Below are 16,086 nucleotides of genomic sequence, written 5' to 3'. Positions count from 1 at the left end.
TTTTCACATTACCAAAACCCCAACACGCCCGACAGCCGAAAGTGAAAAGAGGGAGAGCAATAGAGAAAAAGAAGAAAAGAAAAGATTGAACAAGAAAAAAGAAATTGCGACAAGCCGCGGACAAGAGACAATCGAAGCACTCGTCCGCCCATGTACCGAGATGCAAACCACATGCAGGGATCGCTTACACCAAATAAGGCAATGAGCATGTCTCGCAGTGGTCTATGCACAAGAAAAGAAAATGTGTCAGGTCGAATGCAACCAAGGCGGCAACAAGGACAGCAACATCAAACCGGCCCCGGGGCTAAAAAAAAAAAAAACAGACGAGCGAGGGGTCCATCCCATTGACTATACGGAGTACTTGACAGTTATCCGTACTTTGAAAGGAGGGCATCTACTCCGTAATGAAACCACGGACGCGACACCGCACCAGCCCTTGCATCTCCCTCCCATGGTGGCATTCCCCGTCCATGCAGCCGCAAGCAAATGTGAGAGAATGCAAGCAATGTAATCTGTAAGCCGTGCAACCTGCCCTTCCGGTAAGGATGCAAAACGACCAGGCATGGTTGGTTGGGGGGGAGGGACCCTTGTCAGCCAAGCCTCCCGCACAGACTCCAGCAACTAACGGTCTGCGGAGTGGGTGACGGCATTGACGGATCTGTCCCGTCCTCCCAACGGATCAGACTAGAAGCCAAGCCAAGCCAGCTAGCCAACCGGTCAGCCAGCCAAGTTGGCCAGCCCTGCCTGGCTTCTTCAAGGTTCAATGGTTTCGAGTTGGCCTGCCGCCGCGTCGCCCTCTAGACCTTGAGAGACCCCATTGGCCTCGAACGATGATGCCGCAAACATTGGCTCGGAGCTGCTGCTGCGCCGAGAGCATCCGCGAGAGACACGAGAGACACGAGGATGGTGGTGGTCCCTGTTGCTCGGGGCCTGTCCCGTCACGATGCCACGCTGCCCTCTCCAACTGGCAACTGGTTCGTCACAATATTGCGCCCGCCCCGACTTGGCACATTCTAGTCAGATGCGCCACCTTTACTAAGGGGTGGTGTGCGCTGGCTGAGAGAGAATCGACTTGCTATTACGGATACTCTCCTGGTAGTATCGCTTTGCTACCCATACGAATACTCGCCGTGCGCTACTGGTTGGCGGAGCACTCGTCCGGACACTGCCAGCAAGCCCCTGTTCTTTCCCTGGTCCTTTTACCCCCTGGTCACCGCAGGACAACGGCTTTTTCTATTCTTTGGTGGCGGAGCCTGTTGAGATCCTTCCTGTAGACCGCTGCGATGCAATATACTAAAATTACGATATGGGGGTGTAGTTCATGCAGGCAAAAAAAGTCCCGAGCAATAACAAAAACATACGGCTTGGCTTATGCCGGGGGATGAAAAGTTGGATGGGTGTATACTCAGAACTCTGTACTCCGTAGATGAATGCGAGCTGTCGCATTCTCTCTCCCTCCTCTCCTATCGTCATATTCGTGCACACCGTCTCCCACCGTCTTGTCGGGTTGGTCATACGACGCCTCGAATAAACGAGAGTGGCTTGGTTACACAACATCTGTTTGGGAAGGGGGGGAGGGACTCGGTGCAGTGAGTGCTGCCACGGGCACCTTGCAGGTGTGCTGACCGGTCTGCTTCCAAGTCACGGCAGATGGGCAGCACAAGACCCGTGCCTGATAGTATTGAGGGTGTCAGTGGCCCGGGTGATGCCCGAGTCGAGTTGTGTGCATCACCAAACAACCTAGACTGCCTGACTGCCACATGCCTTTTGAGGAGCCAAGGTTGGTGCGGGCGCACGATGACGAAGGTGGTGAGAAGCCGAGACAAGTACGGATATGCCCGAATATCTGGTAAAGACAACGTAGGAAGCCTGCTAAGAAGCATGCGTAGAAGATGAGCAGCAGCAGGAGTAGCAGTAGCAGCAGCAAGCTCAGCATCACAGTGACACAAAAAGGCTCCGCCTGCATGTGCGGAATGACGCCGGTGGGAGCGCCCGGGCACACTTGGCGTTGTCTCATTGATCAGTTGAAGACCCTGGTCGGCGTGAGTAAGTGCAGCTGAGCGTGTGGAAATAGCCCAGTTGCCCAGGTAGGCCAGCAAAGCAGGGCCAGGGCAAGACGGGAAACCAACAGACGCTACCGTGCGACGTGAGACCGGGAAACCGGAAACGCAAGCGGATATGCGAAGCACTTACAGAGTATCCGTACTCCGTACCTACTGAGTAGTTACTGAGTAAAACGTTGGCCACCGTCACGTCTGCGCAAGCAAGGACTGCATGCATTCATCTCTCACCCCCCCTCCCCCCCAATCCCAATTTACGGGGAAGCGCTCGTCAATACTGATACCTGGCTGGCCGTCAAAGAAGAATGACTTGTCACGAGCCCCAAGCTAGGGCGTGCATGGCGATGCTTCGGTGGCTTGACATGGTCAGTCGAGTCGAGGAAGAAGGCAAGGCCAATGTCGGTCCTGGTTGGGAGAGGATCATCCCGGGAGAGTGGGCGTGGCTTGGCTGCAATGGAAGTCAAGTCCTTCGATCAGAGAATGGGGGGTGTGCTGCAAGGCTCTGGATCAACGAGAGTGGAAATGCGCGAGAGAGGGGTCGTGGAACCCCGTCTTGTACGGTTGAAAAATGACGGGGGATAAGCCGGGGGTTTTTGTGGCATGATCATTGTGGCGTGATGCTGGTGTCTTCGTTTTCGCTTCCATGTGAGGATGGATGGAATGGATGATGCATCGGGCAAGGCCACTGGCCGTTGCGAGAGGCTGGAGAAGGAGGGCGAAGAGGAGGAGGATAGACGCCGCATGGATATCAAGGAAGCCTCGTTGAGAGCTGTGCGGCTGGCGACGTGGCGAGGCAGGGGGGAAGGGAGAGAGATGGGGAGAAGGGATGAGGAGATGGATGTGAGAGGAGAGATGGAATGCAGGACGGCACGGAGGCAGGGCGTTGGTAGTCGGGGTGCGAGAGGACGAGAATGAAGAGGACAGAGCAAAAGGGCAAATTGAAGCCTCCCAGCTTCCCTTCTGGGTGACCCGCAGACGGTTGGGTGGGTACCTGCCCAGGCCACTGGCAGGGCCTACATATAGAGGGCCTGTAGGGGGCGGGCTTGGAGGATTTGTAGGGGATTTGAGCCATATTTTTAGGGTGAAGTGGTTATGAGGAGCGTCTTTAGCAAGACTAATTACTCACCAATAGGTACGTAAGTAGGGACCATGTTACAAGGGAAGCCGGCCGTGGTGAGGATGCTACTTAGAGAGACAGGCAGACAGGCAGACAGGCAGAGAGATGGAGAGACAACATACAAAGAGACAAAGAGACAAAGAGGGCAGCTGAAGTTGGTGGCCAACTGGCAGCCCCCATCCAGTGTGTGCGTTGTTACAATGTTGCAGTGTTACAGGGGCAGAGGGGAATACATTAACGCTCTGACTGGCCTACGCTGGGGATGGCGCGGGGGGCCAGAGGAGAGGTCGAATGGCCCCTGGACGATGGCAGCGCTAGTGGGCGACAGTGGGCGACGGTGGATTGGAGCGGATGAGCGGGTCTTCCCGCCCGCCAAACTGGGCCGAAAACTGACACCAGTTCGGCTGGGCTAACCTCGTTTCTGCTTGGCTCCGGCTACCGCCTCCACAAGTCTTGCAGCAGCAGAAAGCACCCTAAAAGCACCCTAAAAGCACCTACCTCCAGGTACCCTTGGCTGTCTTCATCCCAGTAGCACCACCACTTTGCACTCGCACTCCCTCACCTCACCTCAAGTACCTCTCCCTCACAATACACATGCTCTCTCTCTCTCCAGCTTCATCAAAACGCTCGCCCACTTTCACGCCATCATCAATTATCCCTGCTCCCTCCACGGGCCCCCCTCCGATGCAATGTTGCCATCTACTGAGTACTCGTCGACTCACTCACTCATTGCCATGGTACCTTGATTCTCTGCATATCATACCATGCCATCCATCCATCCATCCATCCATCCATGACCTCGGCGCCACAACAATCAACTCCCGTTTGATTGCACCGCCTCCGCCGCCGCCGCCGTGATGTAGATGGGTGACATTCCAACCTATTCAGTACTCAGTACACATCCATCCCTCCATCTATCCACCCATCACAAAGAACAAGGTCTGTCCAATCTGCAAACTTCCGAAACATATCCCACTTGTGGCTTCCGCCTCCACCACCAATCGCCATCCCTGCTGCGCACTCTGGCACTATTTACACCACACACACCATCGACCCCTCCACATCTGCACGCAACAAACAGGCAACCCGCAACGGGGAACAGGCCTGCCTACCCAAGTACTCACTTGTGAGCTCCGTACTGACACTGGATAGCATATCTTCACCAGACTGCAAGCTGCCATGCACCACGCTGCTCGTCCATTCCCAAATCTTCACCACGCACCACTCTCAAATGCGCCATGCAACCCACCACCACCACCACCACCACCACCCCCATCTCCTTCAGCTGCGATTTCGGATCTCTTTGCTCCTTACCCTTCCCTCTCGACTTGCCTTGCTTTGCATTCTCCTATGCCTCCCTCGTACTAAACGTTCTTCTCCAGACGCAGGCGCAAATGCAACGCAACGCTGCGTAAAACAAGGCCGACAGACTATCGATCCCTGCATATTCAATAAGCGGCCGAGAAACGGGGAAAAGAAACCAAAAGAGCAGATGAATTAAAAAAGAAGAGATCCCTGCTCCCCTCAACAGACGCTATCCACACATAAAACAGCCCGGTGTTTTCTAGGTCTCTGGCTACCGAACCAACAGGTGCTTACACCAGCTTTTCACACCCAGCTCACACACCCAGCTCACACACCCCTTCCCTCTCCTCTTCCTCTTCCACCTCCTCATTCTTCTCGCTCACTTCCTTGCCCGTTTCATTAATTCCGCGCCTGTGCCACGCCAACACAGTCACCGACTGGGGGTGGAGGACTAGTGACGGCTGCGAGACAAGGACAAAAGCCACTGCGTCACCCACACCAAGTCCGCACCCATACGCCGTGAGCCGCTCTGCAGGTGCTTCTCACCACATGCTCCCGCCATCATCCATATAAACCTGCAGCTTCCCGTCTCCCGAATCTTGTCACCAACAAGATCCTCTAGACTGTAAGACAAGCAATCCATCTGCTACACGCCTTTGACGATCCCGATCACCTCCACTTTCGACTGCTCTCATGCTACTACGCCCAACTGCGCCTTCTTCTCGCTCATGACATATCTCTACGAGACTCCGGATCCTACTATACATGGCATTCTCTTACCTCAGCTTGACGACGACTTAGAATTTGACTTTGGCATCTTTTTCATGGACGACATGGACGACATCAAGATTCCCGAAACTCTCCGCCATAGGCCACCACTGCCAAGTAGCCGTGATTATGGACTCGGTATCGAGCTTCTTGGCAAAACTACACCAAGCCGCGATGAGCGCAACGACCATCCCTCGGAACCCCAACGTCGCATTGACGAAGCCGTCTTCAAAGTCGGCAGCCCGCAGAAAATTCAGCGCAAGCCATTCGCTGCCCTCTATCAAGAGTTTTGGCAGGATAACATGGATAATGACAATGATGAGGAGCTCGAGTTCTCCAGTAAGTCAGCACTGCCGGCCTGTCTAGTTGCGTTGAAGTGTCAAACCTAACATGGCCAGGCAACTATCTCTTGTCCAAAGCCCCTGGTCGTCAAGTAAATCTTGCTTGTCACCGCACGCGATGGGTCGTTTACAAGGAGGGCCAGTTCATTACCTCCAACGAGAGTATTGCCCTCCGCAACGCTGGTCAGCAGGGCTTGCCGGTTCCGAAGATCTTTTGCCGCGAAAGACTCTACTCTGTCGGCGGCGAGGATGTTTACAGTATCAAGATGAGCTACATTGCCGGCCGGTCCCTGACCAAAATATGGGTAACTCTTACGCACGAGGAGAGGGTCGACGTCTTCACACAGGTCCGAAATATGCTCGTGCGACTTACCATACCGGACAACGCTCCCAACATTATTGGCAGCTGTGATGGTTTGGATATCCGTGACAGCCGACTTGCCAAGACTCACTTTGGTCCAACGTGTAAGACGGAAAAGGACTTCAATAAGTATCTGGTATCGACCATTTCCACGGCCCCGGTCAATATTCGACGCGATTATCTCCGCAAGCTCAACCAACGGCGACATCGCATCGTGTTTTGCCACGGCGACCTGTCTCCTGACAACATTATTGTCAACGAAAACATGCGAGTCATTGGTCTGCTCGACTGGGAGGACGCCGGCTACTACCCCGAGTACTGGGAGAACATCAAGTTTTATTCTCGCCCCGAGATGGTGAATGGATGGCATGAATATGGCAAGTATATTCTACCTCATGTCTATGACGAAGAAGTCAAGGACTTTCTCGAGGTCAGAAAGTATCAGCTGCCATAGACCATTTGATTGGTTCTTGGATGAGAGCCAGGTAGTTGTATATCGAATACAGCTCGTCTACCATGGTTGGCAAACCAACCGAAGAGGTCCATGAGTGCTCAATGCCGATGGAAGTAATGCCAACTTTATTACTATAATAAAGGCATGACGATTATGGATGGAAAGTTTCACGGGGCCGTATCTCGGGAGCTACCATTGCAGCTTACTCAAGTCTGATGTGGAATACGTTTTGCTGCTGGGGAGTGATGGAACAAAAGGAAGGCCATTCGCGCTGTGTTAGGCGAGCATTGGCGACACCCATCGCTGCTGTTGGATGTGATGAAGTACAAGCATGGCATGGAACCATGTAGTGTAAAGTTGGATGTGGTGTACGGTTGCTTTTGGATAATAGGAGGAATACAAGCACGGCAATTGGCATCATGTTGTGCCAAGCCTGTCGCGGGCTTATTGTTGCTTCTGGAGAGGACGAGGAATACAAGCATGGTGATTGACACCATGCGGTATCAAATTTCTCGCGGGTGTATTGCTGTTTATGGGAATCATGAATAATACTTGCTGCTTGGATGCGGGACAAGACAAGGGAATTGCTTGCCTGCTCATTTGCTTGCTTGGGACGGATAATCTGGGACGTGTATATTTGCTTGACACTTGTGTACAAAACTATTGGGTTTATACTGTGCTTGGTACCTGTCGACCATATCTCGACCTACGTTGTGATTGTTTTTGCTTGTCTATGGTTGCAAGCGGAAGGGCGACGATGGCGACTGATGGTGTAGGGTACGAGTCTGCGCCCTGAGGTCGCAGCCTGACAGTTGGTATGCACTCGTCTTTTGGATGAATGGGCGATAGCGCCGACAGAATGATGCTGGGACAGCTGGGCACCTATATGGACTGCTTCAAATACAACTCTGCGATTGGCTTTTTCCCAGGTAGCATTGTATGCCGCACCCCCCTCCACGATGCCGAGTGGCAGAGTAGCGCTTACTCGCGTCGGGCGATCAACATCGACAGCGGGTCACATCGAGATAATATCGACCGCCAATACACACTGCGTCTTCACTGTCCCTGCATACGAATTCCACCTGACAGTCGCACGTCTCTGTCTACTGTATTTTATCTGGGAGAGTAGATGCTCTATGAGAAGGGGATTGGCGAGGCATCTCTCCTCTTCCGGTGGCATGTACCTGGCCACCAAGAAGGGCAGGAGAAGCATAACCCCTCGACGGCCTCTACGTTGAAACGTAACATTTCTCCATCCCTCTCCTTGTTCTCTCACCCCCTCGTTATGGTGGACATGATGTACATGGGGTGATTCTTGGTGCTCATCTTGTCTTCGTCTTGTTGCAAAGTATACAATACAGACAAGTACATAAACGACAACGCTCGAGCCAAAATGACTCTGATATCGACGCTACGGCAAAAGGTACCCTGCAGTCTGAGTAATAACTTGGTCAGCCGATACGGATAGGCTTTCCAGAAACGACAGTGGAAAGAAACCCCAGGGTAGCATCCTACGGTGGAAAACAGACCCAAGTTGGGAACTGGATTTCCTTGCTCTTCTATTATTATCATTGGTTTCATTTGGTTCTTCTCCCATTTTTTTGTCAGTGACCTGTCACTCTCCCCCCCCGCCTGCTTGCTTGGGTAAGCTCGGCCCGAAGAAGACAAGGGTCTTCTTTTCAATGTTGCATCAGATGTGCAAGAAGGTTACCAATTGTGAGAGAGAGTGAGAGAGAGAGAGTTCTGATGCCCGACTCAGCAGGTCATTCATGAGCGCCGCGTTGCGCCCTCAGCTGCAGCCCGTTTTCTCGAGAAAAACAACAACAAAGTCAAAAAGTAAAAAAGACTAGCGATGCTAGAAGGTGGCCTGGACTGAATATCGACGTTCCCTCCCCCAATCTTGTCTCCATTCAATTGGCCAAAGAGACGACGGGGACGACAGGGAGGCTGGGAGGGCACGCGCACAAACCTGACCAACCCATGCCCATGCCCACGACTTCTACTTTTGGACGTCGGTGAGCAACGGAATGCTTGTTGGAAAAGAAAAAAAAAAAAAAAAAAAAGAAGAAGCTGCAAGCTGCAGCCGTCGCGCCGCGAAAGACCCTTACTCGAACGCTAGGTGCAGAAATACAAATGTCTCGGTCGAATTACCCCCCCCCCCCCCCCCCCCCCCCTCCCCAGCGCCCAAAGAAAAAACAACAAAAGAGAAGAGAAAAGGGCTCATGCGGCTAATTTTCTCGAGTCATTCAAGCAGACAACAGTCCAGCCCCGATCGGACCCAAACTTGTGAAGCTAATTCATAGGGAATTAGACCGCTGAACAAAGAAAAGGGGGGGACGGGCATGGAAGAAAGGGCATCGGCCGTATTTTCAAGACGCCTACGGCGGGATTCTTGCTTTCTGGGAGTCGTCCTGGACGGCCTAAAGACCCTTGGCACCCAAATTCCCTGGCTTCCTTCCGGACTATGGCATTGGCATTTAATTGCTTTCAAGGCGAGTTTTACCTGAATTTGAAGAGTTGATGATATATTTCACATCATGCTGTCCTGTGTTGTTGCCATTTCGCGGTTATGTCTCTTGATATTTCCCCTTGCTCTCCTTGGTTTCCTTCTTTCGAGTTCCTCGTTATGCTTTGACTTTGACCCTATCTACGAAGCTCCTTTTATTTTCGTCCTGTGTCGCTTATCGTTATACGATGTATAGTTATACAGTACGTATTCCGCTGCCCTGTGGATAATTAAAGACAGCTATGCCAGTCTTCAAGACACATTTCATTATATCAATCATGATTTATGATCAAGGCATATCTTTTATTATTTCGTTCTTATTGTATATTGTACAGTGTTCAGTAAAAGTCTGTATATGGATTGGCAGAATGCCTCCGTATCTAATGCAATCCCGGGTACAAAGTCGCATGACGATGTTCTGTTATATTACATATATGTAAGGAAACTGTACATTTGTATTGTCTCTTGCAAGCGATCTTTCACCAAGAGGTCACTCAATGATGATTGTCTTCTCGACCTGAAACAATGAGAGAAAGGAGAGATAAGGAAAAGGGGGGAGTGATTGCTAACGATGGAAAGCCAGAGTGTAAAACGGGGTACGGGAAATCTAAAAGAAAACATTGAAGACATCATCAAAGTGATGAAGTCAGGAAACAACATGAAAATGACACGGATAACGTTCAAAGAAACAGGGCTCTTCATAGTCACCTCGAGACATTTTCCATGTGAATCCCACAGCTCTACAAGTCTTGAATTCTGCTACATCCGAACTTGTACCAATACCATTCAACAAGAAATCTCCATTCAACTCTTCACCATGGCCGCTACAGTCGCCTCTTTCCATCCCATGGACATCGCGGGTCTCGGTGGCCCACTTTCAGAGCGCCATCTCCTCGACGCCAACACTCGGTACGAGCCTATAACTCTGCAGAACTCCCAAGAGAATAACCAGTAACCACGTGTATTACTTGGTCGTTTTAGATACAACAGCCTTCCCCACGTTGGTGAACACCCGAAGAAGCCTACCGCCGAGTACCTGGCGCACGTCAAGGCCCTGTACTTACTGATACGACATCATTGTCCAACCAAGACATGGCTGCCCACTTCGGTTTCCATTCGGTCCACCGCCAACAATCCGCTGCGATGGTCAACCACCCAACGTGAAGATGGCTTCAGAGATTCACACTCTCGTAACAAATCTTTGCATCATTCAAATCAAGGAATTTTTCGACAACCACATTGATGTGACACGGGTCCAGTGCGATTCATGGGCCGCACGGGCTCTCGGCCAAACCGTTTGCGCGTCGACTCTCCAAGGAGTTAGTAGCTACACCGTCGTAGCCAGCGACAGCACTACCGAACCTGGAAAAGTCGTCCAGTTTCGGGGTCCTGAAGACGCTTTCGATCTAGAGTTGATACGCAATATTCGAGTGGCCTATGGTTCTCGATTCGTGCCGGAACATGAGAGTATTGGCACCATCGGCGGGCTCCATGCCTACATCATGAACGATATCGGCGGCATCTCCGTCTATCTTGCGCGAGACCGGCTACGTGCTCACGGCAGCCGCCTCTTGAAAAACACTGTGCAAGACTTTGCCAGGTAGGTTTTCATACACCATTGTCCAAGCGTGCCACATGGCCATTGGAGCTAACGTCTTTTGGCTGTACAGATAACTAGCTATAGCCAATGCTACAGGCCTTGTGCACTACCAACTTGAACAGTAACCATTGCTTGCAGCCCGATAGAAGCCGGCTGGGAAATGAGCCTGCGCTTTTGCAAACCTTTGCGATCGAAAATTTGCAGCTCCAATCTCTAGAGAATGCAGACTACTTGGCGGTTGTCTTCTTCTTCTTCTTCTTCTTGAGACCCCGAGGACAGCTGCATGTCACGAACGACACGGACGCCACAACCGTCGGAGAATAAAAGACGACGGTCTCGGTCTCGCCCCGAGCCGTGCGACGACACCCCGATTGTGGAGGGAACGCTTAGCCGGTTACGCCATTTTTCTCTTTACTTGTCTTTTTTTTTCTTCCTTTCGGTATCTGGTGGTGGGCTGGTAAACTCCATATAGTGGGCTGCAGGGGGAGAAGTCAACGATTGGGAAGAAAATAAAGAGTTTCCTACGTATGAGTAGACAATCCTGGCTGTCAAATCAAAGGGCTGGCATGGGCACTGTCCGAGAGCCTGGCGAATAGCTTCGTTCTCAGTTGTCATAGTAAAGGGAGGTGTAATGAGACAGGTAAGGCCTCTTTCTCTCATCAGAGACCCCAGGCCAAGCTTCGGGCACGCTCGCGTAGATGCCAGAACAATAGGCGTCTTCTTTTTTTGTTGGGAGGAGAATCGCGCGAGACTTTTGTTGCTCGGCATGAATCCCCGCAAAAGTCCTGGTCTCGCATGATATGCAAGAGGATGGATGAGTGGCAAACCTCCTGGCGATACCGTGGTACTCACTGTATGGCAACAACGGTCGACTATTTGTGACCCAAGTCGAAACAGTCCACGTCGACTTGCCTGAGCTGTGACGAGTCGGACAAGGTTTCCCTTTGCCCCTCCCTTGGCCTGTTGATCAATCGAACACGTAGTCATTCGGTGACCATGCCTGGGAACCCACAATCACAGAACGTTCAGTCATTGGCTCGAGCCGTAGCATGATACAGGAAAACATAATATCAGGTAAGTAGGGCAAGTATACACAGGTGCGCTGTGCCGAGAGAAGGAAGCGGGTGGGTTTACCTGATACGATCGGCTGCTGATTATGTCTTGTTGGCCCCAAAAACTCAACCATCGAGCGAGCGTAACTCAGTATAACTAGACAGGGGCGAGCAGGGGGGTGGGGAGTCAATTCAAGAGCGTTTCTGGTTTTCGGGAGCAAACTTGTGCCGCGTCTCATGACGCAGATGCCCAGAGATTGTGTGGCTGGCTAGCTGGCTGATGCCATGGACCCTAAATGATGACCTTTTTCAGATCATAGAAACACGGAGGCGCAGCCGGGCGCAGTGTAGACTTGGCAATACGATGGGAAGATGCTCTGGTCCAACCCCAAGTCGCACGGGCGAGCACGAGCACCAATCTTCCAATCTTTTTTTTTTCTTTTGCCTTGGCGTTGATGGCAAAATGGCAGTCTGACAAGCAAGACTTTGCCGTTTGGCGCGGTTAGCTTTTTCCCTACACCGTCCTCGGGGGAACAAACGAACGACCCGTGTGCCCGAGAAGGGAGGGGGTTTCCTCTTTGGAAGACCCAAAAGGATACAAGAATAGAAGTGACAGTTTCGATTTAAAAAAAGAAAAGTAAGCGAAATCGCGCTTGTTGATCGGCACCACAACAGCCCACATCCCCTTCCCCCCCCTTCTTTCCGATGGCATTTCCAAACTATAATAAGCCGACATCCTTTTTTTGGAGCAACGGGACAAGAGGCAAATCAAGCCACACACAAAACTGCCAAGGACGGGACTATCCTACGACCCGGGAAAACCAAGTAAGAAATTTAGAGCCTCGCGTACCCCCTTGCTTGAACAGGGGGGGAGGGGGTGTGTGTGTGTGGAAAAAAGAAATGTTTCTTTCGCGAATTGGCAAAACAAAAAAGAGAATGAAACCTCGTGCTTTTTGGCAATGACGATATCGGGGGTTCCTGTTCCTTTGTAGGAGGCTGTGCAAAAAAATAAAGATAAAAATCAAATAGAAAAATCCCTGTCCAACTTCTTGGCAGTTTGCGTCCCGCGCGTGTGAGTGGCGGGAGCTACGGTGCTTCTTGTTTTTTAAGGTTGCAGATAGGCATACCTGAATGAGACAAGAGGTGAAATCATGACCAAATGGACAAGCCCAGGAGAGGTTGCACATGGGGTCAGTCATCTAAGACTACCAGTACTTGGGCAGTGCAGGAGAAAAAGGTTAACCCTTCAAGTTAGGGAGGGGGGTTAAATGAGTACAAAAGAAACGTTGAATGAATGCCGCGCGCCCTCATTTCCCTTTCAAGGATCTTTTGGTAAGTACTTATCAGTACTTATCGCATGGGAGAAAAGGGGTGCAAGGATCGCAGCAGGAGCAAGTGATAGTCTACGGAGTATGGTGACACCAGTTCTGACGCGCGGCGGTTTGCTCTCCGTGTCTAGGGAGACGTCATGACGGACAAAGATGTAGTGCAGACTTTCTGTCACTGGCGCGATCCTGCTTACACGACAAGACCGCCTTTACTGGATGGCAGGATCGGGGGTTGACTGTCACCACCTCGGTATGTATGTGTCTGACGCGCGCGAGTGTAGCAAACGAATAAGCGTCGTCGCATCCTTCTTTTCCCTTTTTTTTCTTGTTCTTGATAAGGACAGGGGGAGGCGAGTGACAGGTTACTCGATAGAATCGGCAATGAAGGGGGGGAAAGGAAAAAAAAAAAAGGTTGGAGACAAGAAATTTAAGCATATTACGAATTGCGAGACACTGCGAAGAGGCTAGTGACATGCCATGCCAATGGGATGGGTTCTTCCCGAGAAGTGTACTCAGGAGGAGGGGGGCTGTGCGTATCGGCAACCTGGCGATCTTTTGCCCAGACTTGAATTGCAGAAGGAATTAGAAAAAAAAGCAAAAAAGGGGCGTGTGTGTCTGTGTGTCTGTGGGGTTTCTGTGTGTGTGTATACGATCGTTTTGGATTTCTTCTTCTGTTTCGTGTGCCATCCATCCTTGGGGGAACAAGTACTTAAACAACCCAATAAAAAAACACACACTCTTCTAAAACTCCTAAAACGCTGCGGCTAAACACATGAGAGAAAGGCTGTGTGGGTGCAGGTTTGGATGACTTGAGGATGAGGATGAGGAGGATGATGATGACAGATGGTGATGATACGAGCACAGACCCTTGTGCCGCCCGGCCAAGAGGGACTTTTGATTTCTTATTTTTTTCGGGCATGAATTTGTTCAAAATGATCCACCGAAGTGAGGGTATAGAAAGATACTTTGCTCATCCAGAAAAGAATGTATCGTGTACAAGAGAAATAGTCTGCCCCCCCCTTCCCTCCCCTGTTCTTCTTTTTCTCTGTGTTGTCGCTAAAATGTCTTGCCAAGTACAAGAGAACCAAGGACAGAGGGCAGGGGGGTGTGTGTACAAATCGCCCCAGGTCAAATAGGCTCTGCAACACAGGGAAAAGAAGGTTACTTATTTACTAGTACTCGTGTCTCTGTTTTGTGTGAGGTCGCCAACGAGGTGTAACGCGGGGGAAGCAGGTGGTGATCCAAGTTTGTTCTACGGTTACTTTTTCCAAAAGTGCCGCCGAGCTTTCTTCTTCTTCTTCCCTTTTCCTCTTTGGTCTCTCGTTTCCTTTTTGGTCCATGACTATAAGAGAGCAGTTACAAGTTACACCCGAAGGCTCAGTGTGGGCTTGCTTGGCAAGGATCAAGACCCGATCCGATGATGGCTGACCTCTCTCTCTCTCTCTCTCTTTCTCGCGGCGACAACACTTTCTACTTTCCAAAGGGGGGGGGGGGGGGAAGGTTACATTGAAAGCTCCTTTCGTCATCAAGTGTCCTCTCCTTGTTTCGGCCGCTTAGAAGGGTCAACTGCCATCTGCTTTTGACATTATGCCGATGGGATCTGGACAAAGGCGACAACGCCCCCCGCCCCATTTGACAACTTGTAAGCCAACACGATGGGACTATCTGCCGAGAGTAAAGGCATGGTGTCGTATTGGTATCCTTATAGCCCCCCCCTCCCCCCTCTGGCAACCTTCCCTATGGGGAAGGCGCCCGCATCAAGGGTCGGTCGTGATCGGGACGTACCGCACGCACCGGATGTTGGCATATTCTCGATGGCGCGGCCCGGGTGAGAAAAGGGGAGGAGGGGGGTGGTGTGTAACTTGCTGCGCCGCTGACCTACATGAGAGATGGAATGTATTTATCCTTTTTCCCATGAAGAAGGGGGAAGCCGGCGAGGAAACCTACGGAGGCATTACTGGATATGGAAAGGAAAGGAAAGAAAAGAAAAAAAAGCCACCTTTTAACGTCGACGTAAACGCCCAAGAAACAGTCATTTCTGGTTTCCTCCCCCCAAATCATCATTTCGTAGAGCCAAGAGAAATCAGGTCCGTCCAGCAAGAAAAAAAGCTAAAAAAAAAAAAACCTTTCAAGTCTCGCCAAGGCCTTTTCTGGGCCATCATTTCATTCGCTGGAACCGGGTTGATCTTCATATCTGTCTGAACCCTAGAAGGGGGGAAAAAAATCTTGGCGAGTCAAAGCCCTTATCGCTGGCTGGCTGCCTCGGTCGTCCACCCCCCCCCCTCTCCCCGGCCGACCAAGACAACAAGTCATTGTCTGAGACTTCTTTTCTTTCTTGTCTCAGTTTCCTTATTGCTTCCCGCCAACTCTAAATCGCCCTGTCTCTTTGGCCGGACGGTCGGGAACGGGTAAGAAGGGGGAGGCTCTCTTTTCGCCCAGTGGTCTGGAATTTCCAAGCATGGCTTCCAAGACAAGACACCCTCTAAGTAAGAACTAGAGAGAACGAGAAATTTTTTTCTGCAAGCATCAATCTGAGTAGCCAAAAAAAAAAGAAACTATTAGACTATTTCTTTTTTTGTTCTTATTGAGCAGTAGCCGTGATGGGAAATAGAAACCAAAGAAAAAAGTTCCGGCAAGTACTTAGACTGCGACAACCCGACATTGCCCTGCCATGGTACCATGAAACTTGGAAAAAAAAAAATACATCTCTGGCATGTGCCACTTGTCGTGCCTTGCGTGTCGTGTTAGTCAAGAGTGTAGCGTTGCAATCCATGACGGGATGGGCCACCTCTTTGGGAGGCTAGCCATGGCAGCATCTCGTAAGACGGAAAGAAGGCCAAAAGAGCGAGAGAGAAGGGCTAAATTTGGCGTCCATGTATCTAGACAGAGAGGTTACTCGATCAGAGTCTACTGACGAGGGGGACGCCTGCCGACGGGCAACAGCAAGTTTGTGATTTCTCACACGTGGTTGATCGCCACATCCAACTCGACAACGCTATGCCAAGGTAGAACATGCGACGTATCTTGGGATACGAAAAATTGTGATTTTTGACAAAGAGGCACAGAGTACGGACCAACTTGCTCTGTTCTGCTCTCGGGTAAAAGCGTCACTGCATGGCCAACGACCGTGTTGACCAGACGCGTCTCACGGTGGCAGATCTGTATCCCTCGTGATGCAACCAGTCCAAAAAAAA

The 16,086-nt window shown here is 51.1% G+C and overlaps 2 protein-coding genes across 2 annotated transcripts; both read left to right on the top strand.

Annotated features, from left to right (window-relative positions):
• Positions 1-5,210: 5,210 nt before the first annotated feature.
• Positions 5,211-6,406, top strand: V2A60_002159 (aminoglycoside phosphotransferase family protein; the record flags this gene model as incomplete). The annotated part of the gene is made up of 2 exons (XM_083253510.1): positions 5,211-5,589; positions 5,649-6,406. The coding sequence occupies 2 exons, from the start codon at positions 5,211-5,213 to the stop codon at positions 6,404-6,406; spliced, it is 1,137 nt and encodes a 378-aa protein (XP_083109636.1).
• A 3,672-nt stretch (positions 6,407-10,078) lies between these two features.
• On the top strand, positions 10,079-10,516 carry V2A60_002158 (uncharacterized protein; the record flags this gene model as incomplete). Its single annotated transcript, XM_083253509.1, has 1 exon — positions 10,079-10,516. The coding sequence occupies one exon, from the start codon at positions 10,079-10,081 to the stop codon at positions 10,514-10,516; it is 438 nt and encodes a 145-aa protein (XP_083109635.1).
• Positions 10,517-16,086: the final 5,570 nt, after the last annotated feature.

The sequence above is a fragment of the Cordyceps javanica genome, chromosome 1 (genome assembly GCF_051103115.1).
Source record: "Cordyceps javanica chromosome 1, complete sequence".
NCBI classification, from domain to species: Eukaryota; Fungi; Ascomycota; class Sordariomycetes; order Hypocreales; family Cordycipitaceae; genus Cordyceps; species Cordyceps javanica.
This window is presented reverse-complemented; position numbering and strand designations above follow the sequence as displayed.